Below are 27,798 nucleotides of genomic sequence, written 5' to 3'. Positions count from 1 at the left end.
GGTCCCCAAACTTTTTTGCACCATGGACCGGTTTAATGTCGGACAATATTTTCACGGACCGGCCTTTAAGTTGTGGTGGATAAAAACAACAACATAAAATGATACGACCATAAAAACTGATATATTTTTTAAATATTATAATAAACGTGAATCCACTGTGTTGTTTTTGTTCATTTTGCTCGCTTGGGGGTTCGAATTTAGCGGTAATGTATTATGTATTAGCGGCCGGAGCCCCTTTAAGAAGGTAGTGGATGGAGGTAAGTCATGTGACCGAGGCATCATGACATGCATCAAGAGTGAGTCATAGACAGATGTGAAGAAGAGAATCTGGTCATTTTCCAAATAAAATGGAAATAATGTAAGTTATGTATTCTTTCTGTGCGGCCCGGTACCAATTGACCCGGGGGTTGGGGACCACTGCCTTAACTCATCATTAGTTCATAATAAAGTAACATTTACTTTACATATTACTACATGCTTATGCATGTACTGTTATTGTAAAGTGTTACCCAATAGTATTGTCTCTTGAGAAAATCTACTGAAATACTTACTGAAATAGGAGGGGTGTACTCACTTTTGTGAGATACTGTATACAGGGTCTTTTGGTAACGCCTGGCCTGTATGTATACCCAGGTCACCACACTGCACATGAGTATAGTGTCTGTGTGCGAAGTAGAGATGTTTGCTTCTCTCATCTCTCTTTTTCACTCAGCCATCGGTTATGAGAGCGCTTAATTTCAGGGATGAGTGACTTAAATGTTTCCTGCAGGCTGAATCAACAAAAAACAAAGAGAGAGAGAGATAGAGAGAAAAGAGAGAGAGAGAGAGAGAGAAGAGTGAGTAAGAGCGAGAGGGTGATTAAGTGTCAAGTCCACAGATGAACAAATGTCTATTGTGGTCATGGTCTATCCAGCATACGTTCTTTTCAGTTTTAATCAGAAACAGAAGAAGCTACGGCCTACCAGTGGAAAACCATCAAGGCCAGTGAGGACTCTCTCAGGGGCTAAACTATATATTATAATATAAACTCTATATGATTATGTAATAAATGATTCCCAACAGTTTATTCTCTTTATTTTATATCGTTTAAAAGGTATCTGTCTGCCTTATTCCATCAGTGTGAACAATCCATGTTGCTCGAAGCTGTTGCTTTAACCAATCAAATTGCGGCTTGCAGACTTGCACGTCACCATTTTCACGTTTTTTGATTGGATGGTCAGAGAGCTCACGACGCGCATCTGTAGCAAACTGCACAAACTCGAATACATTCATCTGGATTTTATGGCTGGGTTTTTTTTTCATTCCACATTTTACTCCTGAAAGAGAAGAAGAAACTGATTTGGACGCAGATACACTTACAAGGACATTTACATGACGGATTTTTCAAGTCGAGCTGGACGTCGTGAGGAAAAACTGTTTAAAACATGAGCTTTTTCATGAACTATTCATACGTTTCATGTAGAATTTGCACAAAAACACTTCATTTCAAATCCCCAGGAAAACCGTAACGCAAAGAAACAATGGATGTGACGTGTTGAATTGTGATTGTCTGTGATGCAGCACTCTGTTCTACTGCGTTTCATAATGATGATATTCAGAAATGGACTGATTCAGGTAGGACACCACTGAAGGTCTGAGAGTGAAATGCACGACACGTCACTATTGAATACAGTGAATACCTTTAATATTGGCACCATCCATGGTAAATATGCTTCTATTTATTTCTATTTATTGCTTAAAACTTTCACTTTTCTGTTAAAAAAAATTATAAAAATACTCTGCTTTCATGCATAATAAAAAGCACACCTTTGATAAATATAACGGGAGCAAAATTATTGACACCCATAAACATTCATATAAAGTAAAAGATGTATATTTGAAGAGCATTCCTAATGATATTTGCCATTTTTAGTACACATGGGGGACTGGAAACTGGAACTTGTGCCAAATTCTCTCAGTAGTTCATTACTGTTCATTATTGTTAATAATGTTGAGCTTCAGAATTGGAAGTGGTTATAAGAAAATATATGGCTTCTAAACATTTAAACATGGCTTTGTAAACATTTAGTTTGCATACGAGATAATGAGGTTTATCTCTGTATTTTTCATTGTCCCCGAATAGTAAACAAGACCTAATTGCAAGTAGGAAGTAAAGTTGTGAGCAGAGAACTGGAGAAACCTCTGATCGCATTTAATCCTTATATTTGTTCGAGACCATCATCCATGTTTCTTCTTGTGTAAATGAAACCGTGGCTCTGTGCCGTGTAGGAAATAAAAGTTGGCTTTGTTATTTGCAATAGTGCATGTAGGAGAAGGGATGTTCCTCATTATGCTCTTCATTAAAAGGAGTGCTTTTGTTGACTCTGCCATGGCTTCGAGCAGAACTCTGGGGAACGTGGAGAGAAGGGATCAGAGCGGGGTGCGAGAGATACGCTACAGAGAAGCCCAGGAAGGGGGTTAAAGAGAGAGCTTGCAAAATGAGAGGCACGTTTTCATTCCAAGAGGAGCAACAAAGAGCAAAGGAAAAACACCTTGTTTTCATCCCTCCTGCTTTTACCAACACAATAAACCAATTCACTTAATATGACAAAATCTGCGCTGCATTCAAGCACAGAAAGACGTGGAGCGGCATCGGAACAGACGACACACACTTCCTCACACTACATGACCATAATGCACTTCAACTGTTAAATAAGATTTATAATTTATTTTGCAATTATTACCATTGATATATCGTGTGGGCAAAATGCAACACATCCCGCTGCAGTTGAAAATCTCATCAGTTTCTATTAAGCGTGTGACAGGTAGGTGTTGTGACATCATAAAATACAAGAGCCAATCAGGTTGCAGTATGCAAATGCAAACTACAAAACGTTGTTTTTCCTGATGAAGGCAAGAGTTAAAGAGAAGGAGTTGTTTTTTATTTTTGTGCATTTTCCTGTTGTTTGCATTGAGATATTTATTACTTATATAAAGTAATACTGGCCTCTGGATCAGAAGGTTCATGTTCAAATGTGAAAGTTCAAATCCCAGCACTACCAAGCTGCCACTGATGGGTCCCTGATCAAGGCCATTAACCCTCAATTGCCCAGTTGTACATCAATCTTGCTGAGGGCATCTGCCATAAAAATTCCTGATGTCACTTTAAAGTATTATGTTCTCTAAATATACCAAGACTTTGTTCTCTGCCTCGGTTTTCCTACTTTTTGGACTCATCTGCATTTGTATCCATCCAAAAGACTGTCAGGTGATGAAAACCTGGAGTCTCCAATGCAAATGTCGGTTTGGGTTTTTTTTAAACCAAAGGCAGGCAGATCTAGTTTTAGAAAATAGACTGATCTAGGTGAGGTGAGGAGGTCTGGGGTGATTCATCCCAAAGGTGTTTAACAGTTTTGAGGTCAGAGCTCCATAGCAGGACACTCAAGATATTAAAACCCATATATAATGTATCTTAATGGAGCTGAGTTTGTGCACAATGGCATTGACATGCTGGAACAGGTTTGGGTCTCCAAGTTCATAAAAAGGTTTAATACTAGTGCTTTTAAAGGAATATTCAATTGTGTATACAACTCTGTGGTAACAATTCAGGGGAAATAACACATATTGCTGGAAATGTCAGGTGTCCCAATACTTCTGCCTAAATAGTGTACGTACAAAAGCCTCAGATTTAGTTTTGGAGATGTTTGATTTGGCAAATATGAATAAGTCAGCATGTTTTCAGACAGATATCTGGCAGCAGCGTTCGCACTGATGCTAATCTAATCGTCACCAACGTGTCACACTACGATCCAAGAACTGAAATCTTTAAATGGTCTGTGTGCTGTGTTGAAACTCCTCTGGTGAAAACAAGAATGTCTGACAGATATTGTTCCTACAACTCAGGCATGTCCATCCATCACAGGGGGCCGGAAAACAATGGCCGTCGCTAAATCACGCCAAATTGGTCTCAAGTGGACACTCGAAGGAATATCAAATAATCAAAATTGGGATTTATGATTTAACTCAGACATTATATCTGTAACCAAACCTCTATGTATGACTGCCATGGGAGTGCTAGTATTCCCTTCAAAATAAAAAAGTGTGTGTACAGTATAACGGCTCACCGTGTTGGTCAGACCGACCGACCCATGGATCTTAGCTACATGTCCCAGCAGCCCTGGTGTTTGCTGCCCCACAATTCTCAGATCTGGGAGAACCGGGATGAAAGAGGCGGGGCTAATCTGGGCTGTATTTACCAACGTGGCGAGCAGGGCGTCATTCAAAGAGGCGTCGCTCAAGTGACCAATCAGAGATGGGATGACAGAGGTCAGTGCCTAGGATAAAAGGAAAAGACAGATTTTGAAGTTAGGAATGAAAAGATTACGCAAACAAACTACACGTCTGAGATAATGGTAGCCGAACGGCAAATAAAATCTAATGCAAATTGACAGGAAAAAATGCGCATGCAGGGAACGCTGGTTTCACGCCAGACCCAACAGAGTTTAATGATGTGGCTTAGCAGAGGGGGTCTGGTAAAAATAGAAATCCTTTTCTAGCTCTCTCTCTCTCTCTCTCTCTCTCTCTCTCTCTCTCTCTCTTGAGGTTATGATCTGGTCCCGTCCGGTATGGGCTTCATTGTGATTGGCTTGTTTGAGAGCTGCCCACCCCTCTAATGAATTCCTGATTCTCTGCAGTGCTTTTTTTAGTTTATAGAGAATAGACTGGAGAAAGAATGAGTCCTAATGAATTCCTGAACAAATAGCCAAGAAAAGTTTGATTGTTTACTCCTCAGCTGATTGAATGGCTCTGAAACATTAATAGTCATATTTGAGAACTATTTGAGAACTTAACTGTAATAAAATTCGTGGGTAAAAACAAGAAAAACTGCTGAGTCATCCCAACTTTGAACATCTGCTCCAAGCTTTTATTTCAGGGTGTTATAAATAATCCTTTGCTTATGTTGTCTGGACATTCGGTGTTCACTTCTGACCATAAATTCGCTTTTGTTGAAAAGGTTCTTAGACCCTGCTCGGGGGTCACGAGAGGTCATGGGTAGACGGACACCAGAGGGAATAGAGAGGACAGACTGGAAATCTTGTCTGTGCTTACGTGTGGAACGTGATTCAGAGAACGTGACAACCTGTGAACTTTAAATTGAGACTCGTGAACATCCTCTACCTTCATTATGACGCCACGGCTCTAGAAAGCATCAGTATTATAGAGAAACGCAGTAGATAAGAGAGCTGCATCACACACAGGATCTCATACAGAGAAAATAAATGCCTTCACTAAAGCAAGAAACCCAATGAACACAATTCAACATGTCTCCTTTTAAAATTGTGTGTTTTTGTGCAAATTCTACAGGAAAGAAAACGCAAAAGTAGAAATGGTTCATGGAAAAGCTTAACAACTGTTTTGAACCGCTTTGGTGACTTGTCCTCACGATGTCCATCTTTTCGTGAAAAGTCCGTCTTGTAAATGTAAGTGTATCTGCAACCAAATCGATTCTTCTGTCAGTCTTTGTGGAATGAAAAAACAGTGATTAAATCCACACGAATATTTTTGAGCCCGTGCTACGGATGCGGTTTGCGAGCTCTGACTAGTGCGCTCTCTGACCGCCCAATCAAATGACGTGAAAATGCAGATGTTATTGGACGCCTGCTAGATGGCCCCAATGTTGCAAACTCAAAATCCGATTTGGTTACAGCAACAGCTTTATTCTTTAGGATAAAGGGGCTCGTACTGTTGATTCTGAAGGCATCAAGGCAGACGTTGCTATCCCTGATGGTCTTATTTTACCTCATCCTTCCGGTCTCCAAGCAATGTTGTACAGCCTCAAAACTTGCAGTTTAATACTTTATTTGTCGATCCTGATTCTAAATAACCCCTTGATTTTACAACAGCATGACTCATTATAAATTCCTCCTCTATCATCCTTCCAGCTCATTGCCCAGACTTGTGCAACAACAGCCACATTCAGCCCCTTGTGCCTCCTCCAGTCTCGCTAACACAGACAAGCTACCCTACATTGTTCGTCCTTCGGTCAGCTGTCGATGTTGTTGCTTTTTAGAAAAGGCCACTGGAGAGCAACCAGATTTCCACATTTAGGAAAAAAATTGTTATTTTTCCTCCCTCTTTCCTGTCACACAATTCTTTCTGCATGCCTGTTTTTTTTTTTTTTTACTGATTGAAAACACATTTTCTTGATCTTTCCACATCTGTTCCAGCTAAAAGTGCTGACTCGGGCAGGTGTGTTATTCACACAGTGGCAGACACTGAACTGTCTGATTCACCTCTTTCCTGTGAACTGAAATAACTCTCGCTGCATCACATTCTCTCACCACCTTCTTTATTTCCATGTCTGTCCTTCAGCCTTTTCCTTTGCTGCTCCACCTAAAATACCGGATCTCGAGCATGTACACACACACACCTGCTTTTTTATTACACATGCCTCCACACATCCTAAACCCTTCACTGACACTGAAAGAGGACACTAGATGAAGCTAAATATATGTGGATAGTGGGAATTGAACGAAGCGTTCGCATCTGCTATGCTAATTAATCTATAATGTAAGAAAGCACAATTCCAAACAATCAGTTTGAAGTCACTTGTAGTCAGTCCTACAAAAGTATTGGGACACCTGACTTTAACAGCCATATGTGGTTCTTCAACAAAATGTTACCACAAACTTGGAGGCACACAATCATACAGGACGTCCGATTTAGGTTTGGGTGAATGACACTTTCCCTGCACTTGAACTAGGAGACCCAAACCTGTTCCAGCAAGACAATGCCCCTGTGCACAAAGCCAGCTCCATGAAGATCTGCTTTACATGGGCCGTATTGGAAGATCTTCTGCTATAGAGCCCTGATCCTCAACCCAACTGAACACATTTGGGATTAATTGGATCCCTGACATACATACAGTGCCCTCCACAATTATTGGCACCCCAGTTTAAGATGTGGTCGTGGACTTCTAAAAATTCTCCTTTTTTTTAAAACAACATAGAACCCAAATGCAAAAAAAGAGAAAAATCCAATCTTTCATTTAAGTACATAACTTTGGTGGTAAAAAAAATCATACATTTAGAAAAAAAAAAAACTTAAAATCATGTGTCCCACAATTATTGGCACCCCTAACAATTCCTCTAAAAAATTTAATTGTTTTTTTTTTTTATATATTTTTCTGTAGTTGCTAAGGTTGGTCAGGGTATCTAGGGACTTTTAATTAGTAATTCATGATTTCCTGTTTCCTGGGGTATAAATATGACGTGACACAGAGGCCTAATTCTCTTACCCATTTGTCAACATGGCAAAGACAAGAGAACACACCATTCAAGTAAGGCAGATGTGTGTCGACCTTCATAAGTCAGGCAATGGCTACAAGAAAATAGCCACTCGCCTTAACTTGCCGGTATCTACAGTCAGAGGAATCATTAAGAAGTTTAAAACAACTGGAACAGTGACAAACAAGGCTGGAAGAGGTCCCAAGTTTATCTTGCCACAACGCACAGTGAGGAGGATGGTAAGAGAAGTAAAAAAATTTCCCAAGCTCACCGTCACAGAATTGCATCAAAGAGTGGCATCTTGGGGTCACAGAGTCTCCAAAACAACCATCAGACGCTCTCTACATGCCAACAAGCTGTTTGGGAGGCATGCAAGGAAAAAGCCTTTTCTCACTAACACTCACAAACGTAAACGCCTGGAGTTTGCTAAGCGGTACTGGGACTTCAACTGGGATCGTGTGCTTTGGTCAGATGAGACTAAGATTGAGCTTTTTGGCAACAAACACTCTAAGTGGGTCTGGCGTAAAACAAAAGATGAGTATGCCGAAAAGCACCTCATGCCCACCGTGAAGTATGGTGGAGGATCTGTGATGCTGTGGGCCTGTTTCTCTTCCAAAGGCCCTGGGAACCTTGTTAGGGTGCATGGCATTATGAACGCTTTGAAGTACCAGGATATTTTAAATAAAAACCTGATGGCCTCTGCCAGAAAGCTGAAGATGGGTCGTCATTGGGTCTTTCAGCAGGATAATGATCCAAAACATGTGGCAAAATCTACACAAAAGTGGTTCAGCAGTCACAAACTCAAGGTCCTCCCATGGCCATCTCAGTCCCCAGACCTCAACCCAATCGAAAACCTGTGGGGCGAGCTAAAGAGAAGAGTGCATAAGAGAGGACCCAGGACACTGGATGATCTAGAAAGATTGTGCAAAGAAGAATGGTCAAAAGTCCTCTCTGTGTTCTCCAATCTTGTGAAATGTTATAGGAGGAGATTAAGTGCTGTCTTGTTGGCAAAAGGAGGTTGTACAAAGTATTAACATCAGGGGTGCCAATAATTGTGGCACACATGATTTCAAGTTTTTTTTTTTTCTAAATGTGTGATTTTTTTACCACCAAAGTAATGTACTTAAATAAAAGGTTGGATTTTTCTCTTTTTTTGCATTTGGGTTCTATGTTGTTTTAAAAAAAAGGAGAATTTTTAGAAGTCCACGACCACATCTTAAACAGGGGTGCCAATAATTGTGGAGGGCACTGTATATGTAAGGAATAAAAAAGTGACTTGAGGACATCTTGTGATGGGAGATGAGTGGTATGATGTAGCATTGTTACTAATATCCTTTTAAATCACATCCCTGAGTTTTTCGTTCTTCTCACAGTTATTTATAGCTACACTATATGGACCAAAGTATTGGAATACCTGCCTTTTCCGGTCATTAGAACAAAATGTATGGAGACACATAATTGTATAGTGATGTCTCTGGATGCAGTAGACTTGACCTTGACAGTAGACTTGACATGACACAAACCTGCCCCAGCATGAAAATACTGCAACCTCAAACGCTGATTGCACCCCAGACCTCCTCACCCTCACCTCCATCAGTACCTGACTTCACTAACACGCTTGTAGCCGAATGAATCTCACTCAAATCTCCACAAAATCTAGTGAAACGTCTTCACAGAAGAGTAGAGGTGATTATAACAGAAAATGGGGACCAAACTTAAAGCAGGGTATTCAAAAAGGACATAAAAACCTTACCGTAATTTGTCCATGTAGTGTATACATTTACATTAGCAGCATTTAGCAGACGCTAGCAAACTCTTTCAATCGATACATGAACACTGGTTCACTTGGTTACAGACAATAGGGAGGATGCAATCAAACTCTGTTGGGAGGAATTACAGCACAATTTCTAAAAAAAATACATACATACATAAAACAAAAAGAGGAAAAAAAACCCACCAGTTTCCACTCTAATACGTTCGTTTGAAAATGCAGATTTTGGCCTTCCATCCACACTGAGATGGTGTTTTTAGTCAAGGAAAATGTAGCTTTTTTGCTCTCTGAATTGGATAAGAAAACTCCACGAACAGTTTTACTGAGTGGATTGTGGAAACGAAGGCTTTCAAAACGATGATGCATTTTAGTCATGTGACTGTTGGGAAACGATTGTCATTGTGTATGTTGTGTGGGGGATGATGTTGCTTCACTGAAACAATTAGTTCATATCTAATTCTCTATTTGAGACACAGAAATGTAACAAAGGCTTAATAAGTGTTCCTGCCAAATAGATTATCCTGTTAAATGGGCATTGAAACAATACAGAATCATAAAGCCTTGAAATGAATAGCAGAGATGGATTTAAGATTTTAATTCAGTCCAATACATTTTTAGTTGTAAAGCGTTTTTATCAATAGATATTGTCTCAGTCAAAGCAGCTTATCGGTAATCATTTTCTTTCAATCGTTCATCATCAGGCAGAGATTAGTACTTCATTGATCCATGTGCTGGATCAGGATGCAGATTGACCTTGACAGTAGACTTGACATGACACAAACCTGCCCCAGCATGAAAATACTGCAACCTCAAACGCTGATTGCACCCCAGACCTCCTCACCTCACCTCCATCAGTACCTGACTTCACTAACACGCTTGTAGCCGAATGAATCTCACTCAAATCTCCACAAAATCTAGTGAAACGTCTTCACAGAAGAGTAGAGGTGATTATAACAGAAAATGGGGACCAAACTTAAAGCAGGGTATTCAAAAAGGACATAAAAACCTTACCGTAATTTGTCCATGTAGTGTATACATTTACATTAGCAGCATTTAGCAGACGCTAGCAAACTCTTTCAATCGATACATGAACACTGGTTCACTTGGTTACAGACAATAGGGAGGATGCAATCAAACTCTGTTGGGAGGAATTACAGCACAATTTCTAAAAAAAATACATAAATACATAAAACAAAAAGAGGAAAAAAAACCCACCAGTTTCCACTCTAATACGTTCGTTTGAAAATGCAGATTTTGGCCTTCCATCCACACTGAGATGGTGTTTTTAGTCAAGGAAAATGTAGCTTTTTTGCTCTCTGAATTGGATAAGAAAACTCCACGAACAGTTTTTACTGAGTGGATTGTGGAAACGAAGGCTTTCGAAAACGATGATGCATTTTTAGTCATGTGACTGTTGGGAAACGATTGTCATTGTGTATGTTGTGTGGGGGATGATGTTGCTTCACTGAAACAATTAGTTCATATCTAATTCTCTATTTGAGACACAGAAATGTAACAAAGGCTTAATAAGTGTTCCTGCCAAATAGATTATCCTGTTAAATGGGCATTGAAACAATACAGAATCATAAAGCCTTGAAATGAATAGCAGAGATGGATTTAAATTTTAATTCAGTCCAATACATTTTTAGTTGTAAAGCGTTTTTATCAATAGATATTGTCTCAGTCAAAGCAGCTTATCGGTAATCATTTTCTTTCAATCGTTCATCATCAGGCAGAGATTAGTACTTCATTGATCCATGTGCTGGATCAGGATGCAGATTCACCATGACCTGGGTCTTCATAAACCATGAATGGGATGCCAGTGTTTCACAGAGTCACCAGGAAAATCTAGAGAATTACAGGAACTCTAAATGAACAAAGACCATTTTTGTGGAAATGGAGATTGTTCACTGACAAGGTAGATCTAGAGCTTATCCTTCGAAACATGGTGTTAGTCTGGGGGTACACACTGGATCACATACCAACCAGTCCAAGGCATGGAGCAGTTATGTCCAGTAACATTTTATTTTTACCAATCCATGCCATCCTTCTGGCATTTTCTTTGAAAAAGACAAGGAATTTGAAGGACAACGACATAGACACGAAAAATATTCAACTTTAGCTCAAGATTAAATATTGGACAATGGAACAAACCAATATTTATAAATAAATGTAATTCACATACAAATACAAATAAATTTGTTCCTCATAATTGTAGGTTTGTCCCTAATAAGTGAGCCAGTGGTGACTGTGGCAAAGAAAAATTCCCTGAGACTTCATGTCGAAGAAACCTTGAGAAGAACCAGACTCAAAAGGGAACCCGTGGATCATCCATGGATGTCCATTCATTTCAGTTCCATCATTGTCGAGGTAAACTGTTCAGTATGGGTCTTTAGGGTACACACACACACACACACACACACACACACACACACACACACACACACACACACAAACCTGTGGCTGTTGTTCAGAGATCATCTGAAGCAGTCGGAGTAAGTGTTGTCTGCTCGTCTGGTCCAGCTCAGGAATCATTAGTACCAGGTCCTGGATGTGCCGGTGAACTGGATCTGGTTCTAGAGGATACACGGAGGGAAGAACCCGCAGCAGCATGCTGTTACCTAGCAATTAAAAAACGTTAAAGAAGAACCCATGAATAAAGTGTAGGATAACCTTCTTCTGCTTTTGAGAATGTTTCACCTAGTATTTAATTGTAGTGCAAGTTATCTTACATGTACTGATATATAACTCTATATATAATATGTTAAATCAAAGAAGGACTTTTATATTTGATATGCAAATTATATGCACACAACTAGTTCACATCAATTTTTGTAAACTATGTTACTGTTCTTTATCATCCAAATTGTTCACTTACTAATAATAAAAAAGGCATGCAGTTTAAGAAAAAAAATGTGGTGTCAAATACTTTCACGCGTTCGGAATTGAATTCAAATTGTCAAATAACAAATTGTCTATTCTGCATATACAACAGCAATTTACCAACAAATTTACGACTAGAAATGTTGCGAGTTCAAAACCCAGAACCACCATGCTGCCTCCGCTGGGCCAATAAGCATTGCTCATATCTAGAGGTCAACCGATTTATTGGTTTTGCAAATTAATCGGCACTGATAGTTGATTGCTGGAACTATTGGTTTTCGGCAAAAATCCATATTGATAGTTTTTCCGGGTTGCATTATACAGTTTGGTGGTGAATCACTGACACATTGTGCTCTTAATTTGGTGTGTGTTTTTAGTTTAAATGCATGTCTTTGGTCACCTCAATATTTATTACTATAATTCATATATGAATATTTAATTTAGCACACATTCATGATTTAGTAATGTTTTTGAATTTTTTTTGTCATAAAGTTCAGTACTGTTAAAGTGTTATGTTTTTTTTTAATACAAAATACATTTTAAAAACTAGCGTATCGTTATCGGTAAAATCCACTATTGGTCGACCTCTACACTCAACCCTCAACTGCTCAGTTAAACAACTAAGCCATTTTTTTAGTTGCTCTGGATAAGGGCATCTGCCAAATAGTGTAAATGTAAATATAAGTCTACAAATATTTTTTTTTTTGTCACTTAAGATATAGCAGCTAAAAGCCTTCATCATACCTTCTTGAAGTTAATGAAAAAAAAGCATGTCATTCCAATGAGAAACTGCAGCATGTAAAATCTTTTGTCCTGTGAATGTAAAAAAAAAAATCATCCATCATGTAGAAAATCAATCAACACTCCCTGACTGATTCAAACCCAAAATCCAATAGCACTAATGTATAAATTGAGAAGATCATGCTATGTGATTATGCTATGGTGGAGAACTCTAAGAAAACAGTCAAACTAAGAAAAAAGGATAAATATAGACAGACAAATGCAATAGAGATAAAGGAAAGAAGAAGCACAGCACTTCATCTTCTCCAGGAAAAAGTGTCCATCAACAGCTCGTTCTCATCTGGGAGCGATCCTAAGCTTCCTATAGGTGACTCAGGGCATTAAAAAGAGCTCTGTTTGTAGTCTGAACACAATAAGTTTCCACTGGCACTGGCAAGAATAACAAACACGTGTGGGAACAGGAAGGCCATTAAACCCTCACTGCTGTAGACTCCAGAAGATGAAGTCTGGCCAAATGAGGAAGAAAGGGATGAATTAGCTACCTCATGAACATGAACTGAGTGGTTTCAATCTATGGATAAAAATCCTATGAATCATATCTGTCACACTGAAATAGGTGCAGTCCTGGTGGTTCATACTTTGAAGAACATGACCACATGGAACTCGGGCTTATTGGATAAACATGTAGCAGGGACTTGAGCATTTGGTTGGATTCTTTTTGTTTACTATACATTGAAGCATATTTGGTAATCATTTTCTTTTAATCGCTCATCTTCAGGCAGAGATTAGTTCTTCACTGATCCATGTGCTGGATCAGGATGCAGATCCACCATGACCTGGGTCTTGATAAACCATGAATAAGATGCCAGTGTTTCACAGAGTCACCAGGAAAACCTAAAAAACTACAAGAAATCTAAATGAACAAAGAACATTTTTGTGGAGATGGAGATTGTTCACTAGTGAGGGTCAAGGTAGATCTAGAGCTTATCCTTCGGAACATGGTGTTAGTTACACACTGGATCACACACCAACCAGTCCAAGGCATGGAGCATTTATGTCCAGTAACATTTTATTTTTACCAATCCATGCCATCCTTCTGGCATTTTCTTTAAAATAGACAAGCTATCTGAAGGACAACGACATAGACACAGAAAATAAACTTGAGCTCAAGATCAAACAGAGGACCATGGAACAAACCATTATTCCTCTTCAACATGAGGTTTTCCTGCTCAGGTTTCTCTAGAGCCTTTTCTGGAATACTTGGTATAAAGCAGGAATACACTCTAGATGGAACTCGAGTCCATCACAGGGCACACAATCGCACATTCACACCTGGGGCACATTAGAGTGGTAGATCCATCTACTGTTATGTTTAAGGGAGGTTGAAGTAAGAAAACCCAAAGGGGAACATGCAAAACCCCACACCGACAGAAACCTAAGCTCGGTATCAAATCAACAAGTTATGAGGCACCGAAGCCACCCATTGTGCCCAAAGCTGGAACTTATTTCCCAAATTTCTGTTGAACTATTGACTAATTCCTCACTCTGAGGAAACCCCAGTTTCTTGCATAACACCCTCGTGATATAAAAAAAAAAAAAAAAGAAGTAGAAGTACGGATTTCCAGAGCGAGCACCGTTCACTAGATCCATATGCTGGCAATTCATCTAAGAGATGATCGGTCCATCTGCGCTTATAAACACTTTCCCAGAATGACTGCATTGCAAGAAAAGGCATAAAGCCAAACACCAGCACTGACTGTTCACCTCTACCGACTAACACAGCAAAACTTGACGACAGATTTCCAATACAATATTTACCTCTACCAAACAACCAATTACTCTACAGTTACACACAAACAAACGAGGTAAACACTCGAATGAAAAACATGGATGGGTTTAAAATGTCTGACATGCAATAATCGTGAATTCTCCAGGCCTGGAATGAGTAATGCTTAAATGATTTTGTTTAGAATGTGCCAGCATTGAAAACATGTTGCAGCAAAATGTTTTGAACAAACTGTCAAACTTGAGATTGGAAGACATTACTCAAAAAAACAGTGGGGGGCTAAAAAATGTAATCAAAAATAAGGAATAATACTCCATGTGCCCCATTGTTGTGCAGGCCAACATTAGGGGGTGGAATGAAGCTGAATTACTGTAACCACCAATGGGATTGTTATCATAACATAACATCTCATCCCGAAGTGGGATTGTGGGAGTGGGACTTTATTCCTCTTAAGGTACTGAAGGGACGGACCAAACTGACGCCAAAGAACTAGTTTTGAGGAAAGCTAAGTGTGGCCCGCCTAGTGATGGGTCGTTCATGAACGGTTCGTTCACTTTGAACGAGTCTTTAATGTGACTCAGAAGAGCGGTTATATCTATAAGCTGCATCATCATATTTTTTAATATTGGAACTATAGTCAAAGTTTGTGTATGTAGATGTGTTGGGGGATCTGCATCCAAACAAGGAAACTCATTACTAACTGATTTGTGTAGCTATTTTTTTATCATGTCTGCTAAGTTGTTAATAGCACTGGCATACTTCTCTTTCTCGCAGACTTTTTTCTGCCGCCGATTTGACATGAAGAATCTGTTGCAAAACAGCTGACGACGTCCGACTCGAGCCAACGTTGAGGAACACACCGGAAAAACTAAAGCTGGCCGACACGCAATAACCACCCGACATGGCTTTTTGTGTTCCGGGTTGATACCGCTGGCATCTCCCAACGATACCAATGAAACTATTTGGTTTATTAATAAATGAAACATTGCACATTTGATCAATTTCTAGTCACGTTTAATGGTCTGGAATATCTGAGAGACAGGTTTGTTCCTGTTCCCACTTACGAGGTGGCTTTTACACAGTTCCTACATAGGACAATATTTATGGCCCACTGACTTATGGAGATCGGTGCTCCCTGTGACTGTGCGTGCAGCCTTGTGCTGCCATCTGTTGGGCATTACAGCACAAAACTATTCTAGATATTTGTACATATTAATGTACACTTTGTACATATTAATACTGAATAAATCAACAATTTGTCCGAGATGCAATCATTAGACGTTGGAAAAATACAGTATTTATTCTTACAAATAGCAATGCTTTTTTTAGACCAGAAAAGCTGATATTTTTGTATTTTCTTCTAGTATTTCATGCTTTTCATTTCACGCTAATCATCGTCCACATAAAATATCTGAAACTGTTTGACATGGAAACATGATCCATGTGGTAAGTCCCTGGCTTGGAACAAAACACACTTAGGATTCTACGAGCAGTTTTTAACAATTTATGGCTGTCCGAGGTGAAGAGGTAAATACGTATAGTGGAGTGTTTTACAAGAGAAGGTCAGCTACACTGCAGGCATCGAATCCAATGTGGAGTTTCGCATTCCACTGAACGTGCTCGTAAATACTCCTTCGATCTGCCAAGACGAGTGTGCGCATACTGTACATGCATGCACGGGGACTCTTGGGTAAAACATCTGGGAAGTCAGCGTCAAAAGGGACATAAGATGAATAAGGTGTCTCAGTCAAATCGGTGTAAAATCAGGTTGTCTGGGATCGCTGTGGGATTAAAAAGAGAGTCAGAGCACCATCTGGGTGCTTGTTCCTGGTATCATTATTTTAGCTTATGGATTGCATTATGGTCCTGAACGATGTGCATTTTAATGGGATTTGTATGAAATCCAGATGTGGATTTGATCAAAAAAAGCAATTGGGTCATAAGTCTTTCTTAGCTGTATCGTTATTGTATGTACGATTACAGCAAGGTTATACCCGTGTTGATCATCTCAGTAAAGCTATATCATTGTGGTGCGGAGTCCTGAACTCTGATTAGTCAGTGCGTATTCATTTTCTAGAACAGTGGATTGGACAGTAGTACAGCTTCACATCTCAGGTTTATCTTCCTGAAATACTATCATTTCTATAGTAATCGTTTGAACCGAGACATGGATTTATGCCACAGTGCAGACCAAAGAGGGTTTATGCATGAGGTTTATCATAATGGAAGGAGTCTCCAGTTTCATAGGAGCAGAAAGTCATATGAGCTGATGCTGTAACTTCTTAGCAATTATATTTTCTTGGTCTTACTGACTTTAAGAAAGAAAGAGGAAAGTAAAGCTGGGGACAGGAAGGCTAATTAACGGTGTAGTTGCGTAAGTTTAGATCTTCCATAACATCGGATCTAACTATAAATAAAGAAAAGAAAATTGCCATGTTACATACATACATTTTCTTTTTTTAATTTCAGTGTGATTAGAGGGAGTGTTTAAGTGTTTCAGGAAGAGGCAGGTCTTCACCCCTTATTTTTTGAAGATAGCCAATGACTCAGCTGTTTTTTTGTGTTGCAACATGTAGTTCTGAGTTTGAGGCAAATAAATGGAAGAAAGGCTTACTGAGGTTTCATCCAAACCTGTAATACTCATTATCTCATTAAATAGGCGCTAAAACTGTTCAAAAACAAATCTGTAATAAGGGAGCCAGTGTTGACTGTCGCAAACTCGGAGACTCCTCGTCTTCACCACTGAATATCCTTTAATTACAGTTCCATCATTGTTGAGGTGAACTGATCAGTGAGAGGTTTATAAATGTTCATGCAAACTGAGCCATTTTAGCAGACTGTCCAAATCCAGTATCAAAGTTTTTGATTTGCTCAGAAACTTCATTGCTCTTTCGTTGATGTGGAACCATCCTTAGCACAGAGTAATCTCCAATTGAAGATAACTCCAGCCAGAGGTTGGGCATCAGGATGAATTGGGCAGATATAAAGTGAAGAAAGGAACATGAACTTGATGTAGGAAGAGAGAGAGAGAGAGAGAGAGAGAGAGAGAGAGAGAGAGAGAATAAAGGGGTGACAGGAAAAGAAAAAAGGAATAAGGGATAAACAACATGACGGCGAACTCATCCCTCCTGAATTTGTACATCAGCTTTGCACAGCTACTGGATGCTGGAAGAGAAAACCTTATTGTCCTTGACCTCCCATCATGGTGTAGGTGCCAGTGGCATTTCATTTCAACAGCATGTTTCATTCCAACATGGCAGATGATGTGAATCACAGACATCCGTTCTCTACGGGGACAACGAGTCCAGTCTTTTCACACCACCCTGAGTCAGGGCTTGCCAGGAGATTCCCACATTCGAACGACGCCTTTGCACATTCTGCAGGTGGTTTTTACCGACCTTCAAATTGGAACTGTGTGCTACAAAGATAACCATCATGCCTCAGGAACACAAAGAAGGGTACACACTGTGATGAAAAAAGAAAATGTGCTAATGACAGCAAATCAGGGCTTAGCAGTTTACTGGTGTGTGGCTTTGGCAGGATTTGCTGCTGCCATGCTAAACACGTGTCTATCCACATGCTAATTCTTGTGTGCCTGAACGGTGGTGTAAAGTATTTACTGTGCTTCCATTTGTTGGCACATTTGACTCTCTACTCGACTACATTTATGATTTAATAGATGTATTTTTACTTCACTGTATTTTGAGTTGACACTGAGCGTCACCATTCACATTTTCCACCTCTGTTGAAGATATCCTAAACACACCCCAACTAGGATCTGCTGCCTGGGAGACCCAAAAAAAACTAAGAACCAGCCAAATATTCCCCCTCTCTGAGACGAAGAGGTGACTCAAATCACTGTCCGCTCTAACGGCTCTTTGTGACATGATACTCTCATTTTATTGGTTAAATTGTTCGATCTCTCTTTCATTCGGTCTTGTTGAAGAGGCTTTTTTGTTGATTTTGGTGAATGCAGTGTTGAGGTGTACAGCTTGATTTGTATTTTAGGAAACAAAACTTCACAAATCAACTGTTTTTGTCTTTACACAAACACATGTGTCTTGGTGTCGAGGACTCGTGCGTCTTTGAGGCTTCGTTCAATACGAGTCGAATACTCCAGAAACCGTTCAAATCAGATTCTTTAAAGATTTTTACTCAAGTCATATTGTAATTGACTTTTAAACTTGTAATGAGATAAGTTTCGCAGTAGTAGTAATCTGTTTTTACTCATGGATGATTCTTTACACCTCTGAAGTTTATAAAACTCGGCTTTATATTTGGTGTGAGGCATCGCTGGCATGGAAAACGACGTTTGAAAGAGATTAAATTTCTTCCACTTGAAAACCAATACAAAAAACAAGTGTGTTTGAATGGAACCCTGGTGTGTTTCCTTCTCAATCTGGTTCTTTGGGCAGGTAAGAAGGGCATAATGGTCTCTGGCTGCTTCTAATCGAACTCTAGAAAGGGTCAGTTAGAGTGAGAAAGCAATTTGACTCGATTAACAAATTGAATTGAACACGCCGTTTGGTTTTGGATGCTGTTTCTTTTCTTTTTATTATGTTTGGCCAAAGCTGAACCGAGCCAAAGAATTGTACTGTAGCGCTGCCGGATCCAGAGATTTGGAACTAAAACAGGAAATAAAATGCCATTTGTGGTACAGAATGTTTTAATCTTGCTGTTTATGTAATGAAACCGTTTAACTGGCGTGAGCTCTGTGTTTATTGTAATCTGGTGATTACAATGAATGAGTAACATGGAGAGTTTTTCAGTCCTTCAGTCCGAATCGAACCATTTCTTGGAACATTTCATGTTCTAATATATTGTATCTAATTAATCTGTAGTGAATCTGTCAATCCACTGATGTCTAGAAAAATGATGTAACATACATTATATAGAAAAATATATTGAAACTTCTGACTTTCCTGACTTTTTCAGCTGTACGTGTTGGAAGCATTTAATTTTACAGAAAGTCTTTGGTTCTGCTAGCATTCAAATTGACCTTCACTTGAACTAGGAGACCCGACCCCGGTTCCAGCATGACACTGCCCATGTGCACAAAGCCAGCTCCATTAAGATCTTAACATTGTGTAGAAAATGTGGAAGTTTTCCTGCTATAGTGCTATAAACCCTGTTGAACAGTTTTGGGATGAACTGCAATCCAAGCCTTCGTATCTCACCTACGTCAGACTTTGCTAACACCCTTGAGGCTAAATAAGCACAAACTTTCACAATATCTAGTAGAACTTCTTCCCAGGAGGGTGCATCAAATAGAGACTAAATGTGGAATGGGAGGTGCAGAAAGCACATTCTAAAGTTTTTCCAGTCTTTCTATGCTACCTATCTTCTCATTCGTCAAAAGTTTGCGTACAGGTCATAAGTTTGGTATGGGCATTTTGAGCATCGCATTCCACATTTATTCCCAATTTGCTCTTATAATTCCCTCCACTCTTCTGAGAAGATGTTCCACTAGATTTTCGGAGTGTGCTTGTGAACATTTGTGTTCAGCCACAATGGTGTTAGTAAAGTCAGGTACTGATGTAGGTGAGAATGTGAGGAGGCCTGGGGTGCAGTCAGTCTTCACATTCATCCAGAGATGATCAGAGCTTTACAGCAGGCCATTCAAGATCTTTCTCTCCAAACCATGTAAACCAGATCTTAATAGAGCTCGCTTAGAGTTCAGAGGCATTGGAACAGGTTTGGGTTTCAAAGTTTGAATGAACTTTTTTTATACCGCATCTAAAGACATACTATACAATTGTGTGCCTCAGGAGAAGAACCTTATAGGGCAGTAAAGGTCAGCTGTCCCAATACCTTGGTCTTTAAAGTGTATATAGTATATAAAGTATTCTAATTCTAACATATACAGTATATTTATTCTATATATATATAGAGTGAGAGAGCTTTGCTAACGGTCTCTGTAGTCCTTAGGTGGATTATGATCATCAGTTGTGTGTTGGTTGACTAAAACCAGGGTTGGATCAGTGTACAGAACACATACTATGCACACATGATTATGTTCCACTGCCTAGCTAATGATTTCATTCACGTCATCATCATCAAACATCTCTCTGGCTTCTTACGTCATAGAAACTCTCCATCATGGTAGACGAAGCTGTAGCTTACATGAGCTGTCTCATCTCAGAGACTTGATCATAAGTGGTCACTGAGGCTCCGCTCGACTCTTTTACAGAGTTTGACGTATAGGACGCTTGAGTGAGCATGACTGAGAGGAACATGACCACAGTAATGGCTTTATACTGCTCAGTAATCACCGTTCATCAGGAAACAGCCTGAGTCATTACAGAACCAACAAGTCAATCCAAGGCTCCTCAATCAAGAACCAGACTTTATCAGGTACTGATGTAGGTGATGTGAGGAGACCTGGGTTGCATTCAGTATTCCAATTCATTCCATTAGGGTTGAAGTCAGAGCTCTAGAGCAGGAGATCTTCCACTCCAACCCATGTAAAGCAGATCTTCATGGAGGTGGCTTTGTGCACAGGAGCATTGTCATGCTAGAACAGGTTTGGTTCATGCTACCTCTCCCAAAGGCATCCACTTCTGTGCTTCCAACTTTGTGTGAACAGTTTGGGGAAGAACCAAATATGGATATGTAGGTGTCCAAATACTTTTGGAAGAACATGGTGTATTTGTTTTTGTCTGAACTAATTTACACGTCTTTTTAATTCCTTCCAAAAAATTGATTTCTTCCACAACCACAGAGAGACTATGAGTGTGCATGCTCAAATGTGTGTGTGTGTGTGTGTGTGTGTGTGTGTGTGTGGATGTCTGTTTATTTTCTTCTCTGTTTGTATTCAGTATGGACGAGGCCAAGGTCAGAGGAATAATCGCTCCCCAGCTCCATCGCTCCTTATCAGGGTGAAAGAGGAGCTCTGACCCCTGATCATCTCAGCGGAGTTCACCAAAGCGCCTCCAAGTAACATTAGCGATGGAAATACATTTTTTTTAAGAGTGATTCAATTATTGCGACATTTTACTGTTTCACTAATTCCACATTTACAAATCTGTAATGTTATCCGAATTTTTCAGGATCATGCAAAGTTTTCTTGAAGATCAGGAGAAGATGAAAAACATACTTTCTCACTGATATTATTGCAAAAACAATACAATAAAAACAATACACAATAAATCATTAATAATTCCTTAATGTCCATGGACCAGATAATTAACCACTTTCGAGTATATGATAATGATTTTTATTTATTGATTGCAGAAACATTTTTACAGAGAATGTGGAGTTAGTTGGGAAAACTATTCGTTCATGTATATTTCTGTGAATTTATAGATAAGGTGACTAAATAATCTTCAAAAACGTATCATTTGCAAAATAGTTGCTGTGATTTTTATATAAACGAAATGTATTTCGGTTGCAAACCAAATAAATGAACATTATATGAAATTACTAAATTTCACAGAAACGCCTTTTATTTTTAACCGTAATTGTTGCCTTTTATCTCGTTTAGTGGGCGTGGCCAAATGGCTTTAACATCATCGCACCAAGTTAGTTTGGTTTGTCAGTAACATTTACACACAACTTGACCAAAAGCTTGATAAACAAGCCGTGATAAATGTCTAATAAAGGTCTAAATTCGGAGATAGCACTGAATAAATCATTAAATGTAAAATGGTTTTCACATTTTTTGAAGAAAACAATCAAAATAAAAATGTTACCTTTAAGAGCTACATGACATCATTATCTTCAAATCACTTGAATGGGAGAATAAAAAAAAGATGGAGGTAAATTAAAGAAACGGAGACTCAAAATCTGGGAAGAATGGGAAAAGTTGGAGGAATGAAAAGTTGGAAAATTAGGAAGACTGGAAAGACGTGTAAAAGAACAGGAAGAATAAGATCACTAGGAACACTACAAAGACTTGAAAAGAATAGAAAGACAGGATGACTGGGGGGATGAAAAGAATGGAAGAATTGGAAGACTATGGAGAATATTTATTGTGAAGACTGGAATTGGGAGGATGTGAGGACTAAGAGAGAATGAGGACAATGAGAAGTCTGAAAAGACTAGTGAGAAAAGAAAACTGGAAAGACTGGGGAACAACAAGTAGATTGCTTGAGAATGGGAAGAATATGAAGACTAAAGACAATAGGAAGACTGAAAAGACTGGGAAAGATTGAAAAGATTGATAGAAAATGGAAAGACTGATAAGACTGGCAAGAAGAGAAAGAATAGGGTGACTAGGGGAAAAATGAGAAGAATGGGAAAAGTGAGAAAACGAGGAATACTGTAGAGAATGGAGACTGGGGAAAACAGGCAGACTAGGAAGTCTGGGACGTCTGTGGAGAATGGGTAGAATAATAAGACAAGAGAAACGAAAGACTGGACAAATTGGAATTGGATTGAGAAACTGGGGCAAGTGGGAAAACTGGGAAGACTGAGAAGAACTGGGGAAAAACAGAAAAACTGGGAAGAATGGGAAAAATGTGAAGAATTGGGAGAAAGGAAATCAGGATGAATTAGTAAGAAAGATGGAATGTGCACGTGAAAAAGTAAAAAGCAGAGTGGAATGGGAAAACCCACGTTGAAGTAATTCTCATGTTTGATTGCCAAAGGGAAAAACCAATAGATTTATTGTCACACTATTATTTCTATTTGTTCTTTTTTCTCCTCTTCTTTTCTTTCTCTTTGCTCCCCCACGCCGCTCTTTTCTTTCTTTCCCGTAACTGCAGGAAAGGCAAATCTGTAATTACCACATACACTACCTCCAATGGAGTAGGCTGACTCCTCACTCTGTGTGTGTGTGTGTTTATATAAAGTGAGGACAGCTCTCTCCAGCTCACTTTCCTTTCAGCTTCAGCTCACACACACACACACACAGAGACCGGAGTGCTGCCAAAAGATTGCTCAGCATTTCATGAGTGAGAGCGCCGAGAGTCAGAGCATACCTCAAACTTAAACCTCACTCGGACCAGACACACTGTAGCTCTCTCACACACACACACACACACACACTCGCACGTGTTCAGACAGTTCCAGCCGTACAACATGTCTGCGTTGAGGATCGTCCATGTGGTCTGTGTGGTGATTTTGGCGAGCGTGGTCAGCTCGCAGTACGATGATGAATATATCAAACACGACCCTGCGTATTACAACGAGATCGGCGATGAAGAGCAGAGCGAGGGTGAGTGCCTCAAAACACGCCGTAACATTCGCTAACATCCGTCCTGTAACGTGCAACGGGGTGCATTGGGGTGCAACTGATGTCCCTAAAATCCTGTTTTAATGCATCGTCCTGAAACGAGACGCCGTTCAAAATCAGCTGAGACAGAATGTAAAGACAGAATGGTGTGACATCGGAAAGATTTCATGCAGAAATGTAAAGATGAACGAGCAAAAAAGGTGTTCAGAGAAGTTTCAGACAATTGTACAACGTATGTGTGTCTCATCAGTAACACAATGTAACTTTGAATTCAATTTTGGATTTAGATTTTATACAAATTGTGTCTAACTGGGCCAGAAATATCTCAACTCTACTGTATCTATAATTCAATGAAAAACAAGTACAAGATTATTATATTTGTTTCTGGTCATTTATTGTATTTTTTTTTTTTTTACACATTTCAGGCTTTAAATTGGCTGATTATGATGAATTGTTGGTGTTGTTTTTTTTTAAATAAATGCCTATGCATTAAGCACGCTAGAGTCAATCTGAGAATCTTACAAGATGTATATAGAGAAGTATGAAGAAGTATTTTTTCTGCAGCGTAATTAAAGATACGAGTGCTAAACCCAGCCTCTGTACGTTTTTGTGCGGATTGGTTCGTTAAACAATTAACTGTTGGTAGCTGATTAGTTGGATTGCAAAGTGTAATTTATTCATGTTTAGTGATTTTTATCTTCAAACGATGGATTCATTTGTTATTTATTTAACATTGAATTGCACAGAACAGTCATGATGAGCAGTACATTAGTTACCACAAGAAACGTTCAGAGACGTGTGTGTGTGTGTGTGTGTGTGTGTATATATATATATATATATATATATATATATATATATATATATATAGGACTACATGAAAGTAAATGTGCAATTTATAACCTGCATCAAGGATTGAAGGTGAACAAAAGTTTTCATAAAAAAAGAAAGGATCATTTGGTGATGAATCAGCTAGAAATCTGTGGAAGGACAAACGTGTGTGTGTGTGTGTGTGTGTGTGTGTGTTTCATGTTTCATGTCAAAAAGGGGTTGTAAACTCAGAGGTTTTTCTGTAATGACGTAATCACTCAGGGGCCCTCGGCACACACCAGAAACAAAACGTTTCTCTGTAGTCCTCTGTTTTAAGAAACACACACACACACACACACACACACACACACACACACACACACACACACACACACACACGGAGAGCAATGATGATGGGCTTAATAACAGCATGGGTGGTAAGAAAGTACGTGAGATACTTCACATCACTTCTGCACGCTTTTCGAAACATACCAAGCATACCAAGGATGAGGAAAGGTCATGATCACTAGGCACTTTTGGGTGAATGCAAAGTAAAGGCATAAAGACATGAGTTACTGTCAAGAAGTTCCATATTTATAACTAGTAATAACACGAGTTATTCCTTTAGCCACAGGGACACACATAATCTCATAAATCGTGACCCTTTTGTACTCCTTGATTTGCTTGATTCTGATTGGTTAATTCTCTAACACCTGGTAGACAATAAAATGCGATTAAAGCGATTAGTGTGCTGGTTCGTTTGGTTCAAGCGGTCGTTAAAAACGTCTGCATAATTGTTATTTGAGACGTGCATCAACTGCACCTAAGGTGTGTTTTGTTATCCAAACATGAACAAGCATTTAGAGTAGTTTTCGAATAGTCAAATCCGCCCTTTGCTACACCTCTGCCCCCTTCTGGTTGATTTAATATCAAACGCACCCTCAAAATAAATATTTGCGATCTGACCAATAATAACTTGTAGCTTTGTTTTTTCCCCCCGCAGCTGACGCTGCCACCGAGGCTCCGGCCGCTCCATGCACATCCCCAGAGTTCACAAAGTGGGACAAGCTGTTCACCATGCTGGAGAACTCGCAGATGAAGGAAAACATGCTGCTGCAGTACTCGGATGACATTGTGAAGGTGGGCCTGCAGTCTCTGCGTGCCGAGGTGATGGAGATCGTCGCGCAAGGCAGCGGTTCTTGCTCGGCCGCTGTGGAGAACTCGGCACGTCGGGCCGGAGCACACACTGAGGAGAAACTTCTGCAGGCCCTGGAGCGGCTGCATAGTGCCGAGACCCAACTTCATGTCGAGAACAACGACGCACTGCACCAGATCCTGAATGCAATCAAGATGCAGGTGACGAACCTTGATAAGGTGCAGAACAACTGCATACACGACCGGGTCAAAAGTTTCCAGACTAGAGATCTGGAAAAGGAAGACAGAGGACAGATGAAGGCCGTCTCTGCAGAGCTGCAAAGCCTACAAGAGAAAATGGCTTTCTTGGAAAGAGCCTCTGCTAGACACACCCTGCCTGCAGGTATGTAACTATTTATGATCTATTTACATATAGATATTTGTGATCGAATCATCTTTTACTGTGCAAAGTCTGTGTTTAGAGGATGTTCAGAATGAGCAAAAGTGGAAATTGGGACTGTTAGGATGTCAGTGTGGGACCATAAACCAAAGCACACAATGCAGAGTTAAAACAGCAGAAAGATCCTGTAGGAAAGAGGTGCCAGCAGAAGGGTGTCAGGATCTGGCAGGGGAGGTGGTAGCTCAGTGGATAAGATGCTGGACTTCTGATTGAGAGGTCTTGGGTTTAAATCCCAGCACCACCAAGCTGCCACTGGCCACAAAAGTTCCTTATCCCTCAAGTGATCATCCTTTTAACTGTAAGTCGTTCTGGATAAGGGCGTCTGCCAAACACAATAAATGTAAAATGTCAGCAAGTTTTAAAATGACCAGAGATAAAAAACAATGGCAGACCAGTGGAAATGAAACAGCATTTCGGAGAACCGGAAAACACGAAGAAAGACTGCTGAGGTGATGATTGTGCCCTCGAACCCGTTAATGTGCCGATTCACCGCATTTACGACTCTCCGGCTGACATCACAAACCAAACCTGAGTTGACTGTGTAAACACATCGTTCGCATGTTTAATCTCTGCAAAACAAGATTCTCAGGTCTTTAACTCTGTATCTACGCTCGCAAATCTGAAATCAGACAAAACCGATCGGATCCATGTGTGCTGAGGAAAGCTGAACCAAACACATAACCTTCATAACCAAACAACGATGGGAGGAAACCAAACGCCAGTTTCAGCACTCACTTCTTCTCAACTTTGAAATACCATAAACATGATGTCTGGTAGAACAGGATGAGTATGAGTTGAAGAAGAAGGAACTTACTGCTCTAACGCACCCTGAACACCCCCTACCCCCTCCACACACATTCAAACGAGCGACCATCTGGAAGAGAAATTTTACAGCGACCATTTCGGCCTAAACAAATGATGTAATAAACTCAGAACACTAACAAAAGCAGAAGGATGCCTCCGGATTTGTGGATCGCCCCACAGCGGGAACTCAGAGTGGGCCAAATGTGACATTTCAACAGATGTTCGGAGATGGAGGAGGATCTTTTCGCTTCTGGCTGGAATACAGTCAATATGTTAAAAGGTTAATAAGATTGCTGCAGTACAATATCAGAAAGGGAGGATTTATCTCGAATTACATCAGTGTTTAACCTTCGAGAAGAGTAGATCGATTCCTTATATGCGCTGAATTGCTCATTGACTAGCTTTGGCAGTGAAAGCGTTTCCAAAATCCTCCCAAACACTGGATTGACTTTCATGCTTTGGCACTGCTTACCTCAGGGATTAATAGCATCCCAAAGGGTGCAGTATTTAGCATGAAATGCTGTAAATCCAAGTGAAAAAATAAAACTCTGTCCAAAACTAACACAATTCTTCCTCTTTCTTTCTCCCCATCCAGGCTGTGACATGGCCCTCTTCTTCCCTATGCGCTCTACAAAGACGTATGCTGAGATAACTCCTCATCGCTCCATGAAAACCCATGCCTTCACCGTATGCCTGTGGATTAAACCAACCCAAATGCTAAACAAGACCGTGCTGTACTCATACGGAACACCAACCAACCCTCTGGAGTTGCAGCTGCTGCTCAGCGGGCGTAATGCACTCTTCACGGTAAGAGGTGAAGCGCATCTAGTGGAGGCAGACGGTGCTGCGACAGAGGGATCTTGGTCGCACTTGTGTGGGACCTGGAGCTCAGAACAAGGCCTGGCTTCACTCTGGGTAGATGGCCACCGAGCAGCAAGTTCTCCTGGAGTAGCTGAGGGGCATGAGATCCCT

General features: G+C 39.9%; 2 protein-coding genes across 9 annotated transcripts in view; one reads left to right on the top strand and one right to left on the bottom strand.

Moving 5' to 3' along the window:
• veph1 (ventricular zone expressed PH domain-containing 1) overlaps positions 1 to 27,798 on the bottom strand; it is a 123,059-nt gene that overhangs the window by 64,143 nt on the left and 31,118 nt on the right. For 4 of the 8 annotated variants that reach the window (XM_046864286.1, XM_046864282.1, XM_046864283.1 and 1 more), the window contains exons 5-6: positions 11,494 to 11,657; positions 4,104 to 4,313 (exon numbers count right to left, since the gene is read on the bottom strand). In XM_046864286.1, coding sequence (XP_046720242.1) covers positions 4,104 to 4,313; positions 11,494 to 11,657 — 374 coding nt within the window. Of the gene's footprint in view, positions 1 to 707; positions 771 to 4,103; positions 4,314 to 10,814; positions 10,885 to 11,493; positions 11,658 to 24,572; positions 24,756 to 27,798 lie in introns of those variants that run through there. The other 4 variants (XM_046864287.1, XM_046864284.1, XM_046864288.1 and 1 more) reach the window with 4 other exon arrangements.
• The window catches only part of ptx3a (pentraxin 3, long a), a 5,468-nt gene continuing 832 nt past the window's right edge, over positions 23,163 to 27,798 (top strand). The window contains exons 1-3 of the mRNA XM_046864291.1: positions 23,163 to 23,603; positions 25,432 to 25,965; positions 27,422 to 27,798. The exon at positions 27,422 to 27,798 is cut by the window's right edge and continues 832 nt beyond it. Coding sequence (XP_046720247.1) covers positions 23,468 to 23,603; positions 25,432 to 25,965; positions 27,422 to 27,798 — 1,047 coding nt within the window. The 5' untranslated portion in view covers positions 23,163 to 23,467. The remainder of the gene's footprint in view (positions 23,604 to 25,431; positions 25,966 to 27,421) is intronic.

Source organism: Silurus meridionalis, chromosome 13 (genome assembly GCF_014805685.1).
Source record: "Silurus meridionalis isolate SWU-2019-XX chromosome 13, ASM1480568v1, whole genome shotgun sequence".
Classification (NCBI taxonomy): domain Eukaryota; kingdom Metazoa; phylum Chordata; class Actinopteri; order Siluriformes; family Siluridae; genus Silurus; species Silurus meridionalis.
The sequence above is the reverse complement of the archived record's forward strand: the minus strand, read 5'-3'. Positions and strand labels throughout refer to the sequence as shown.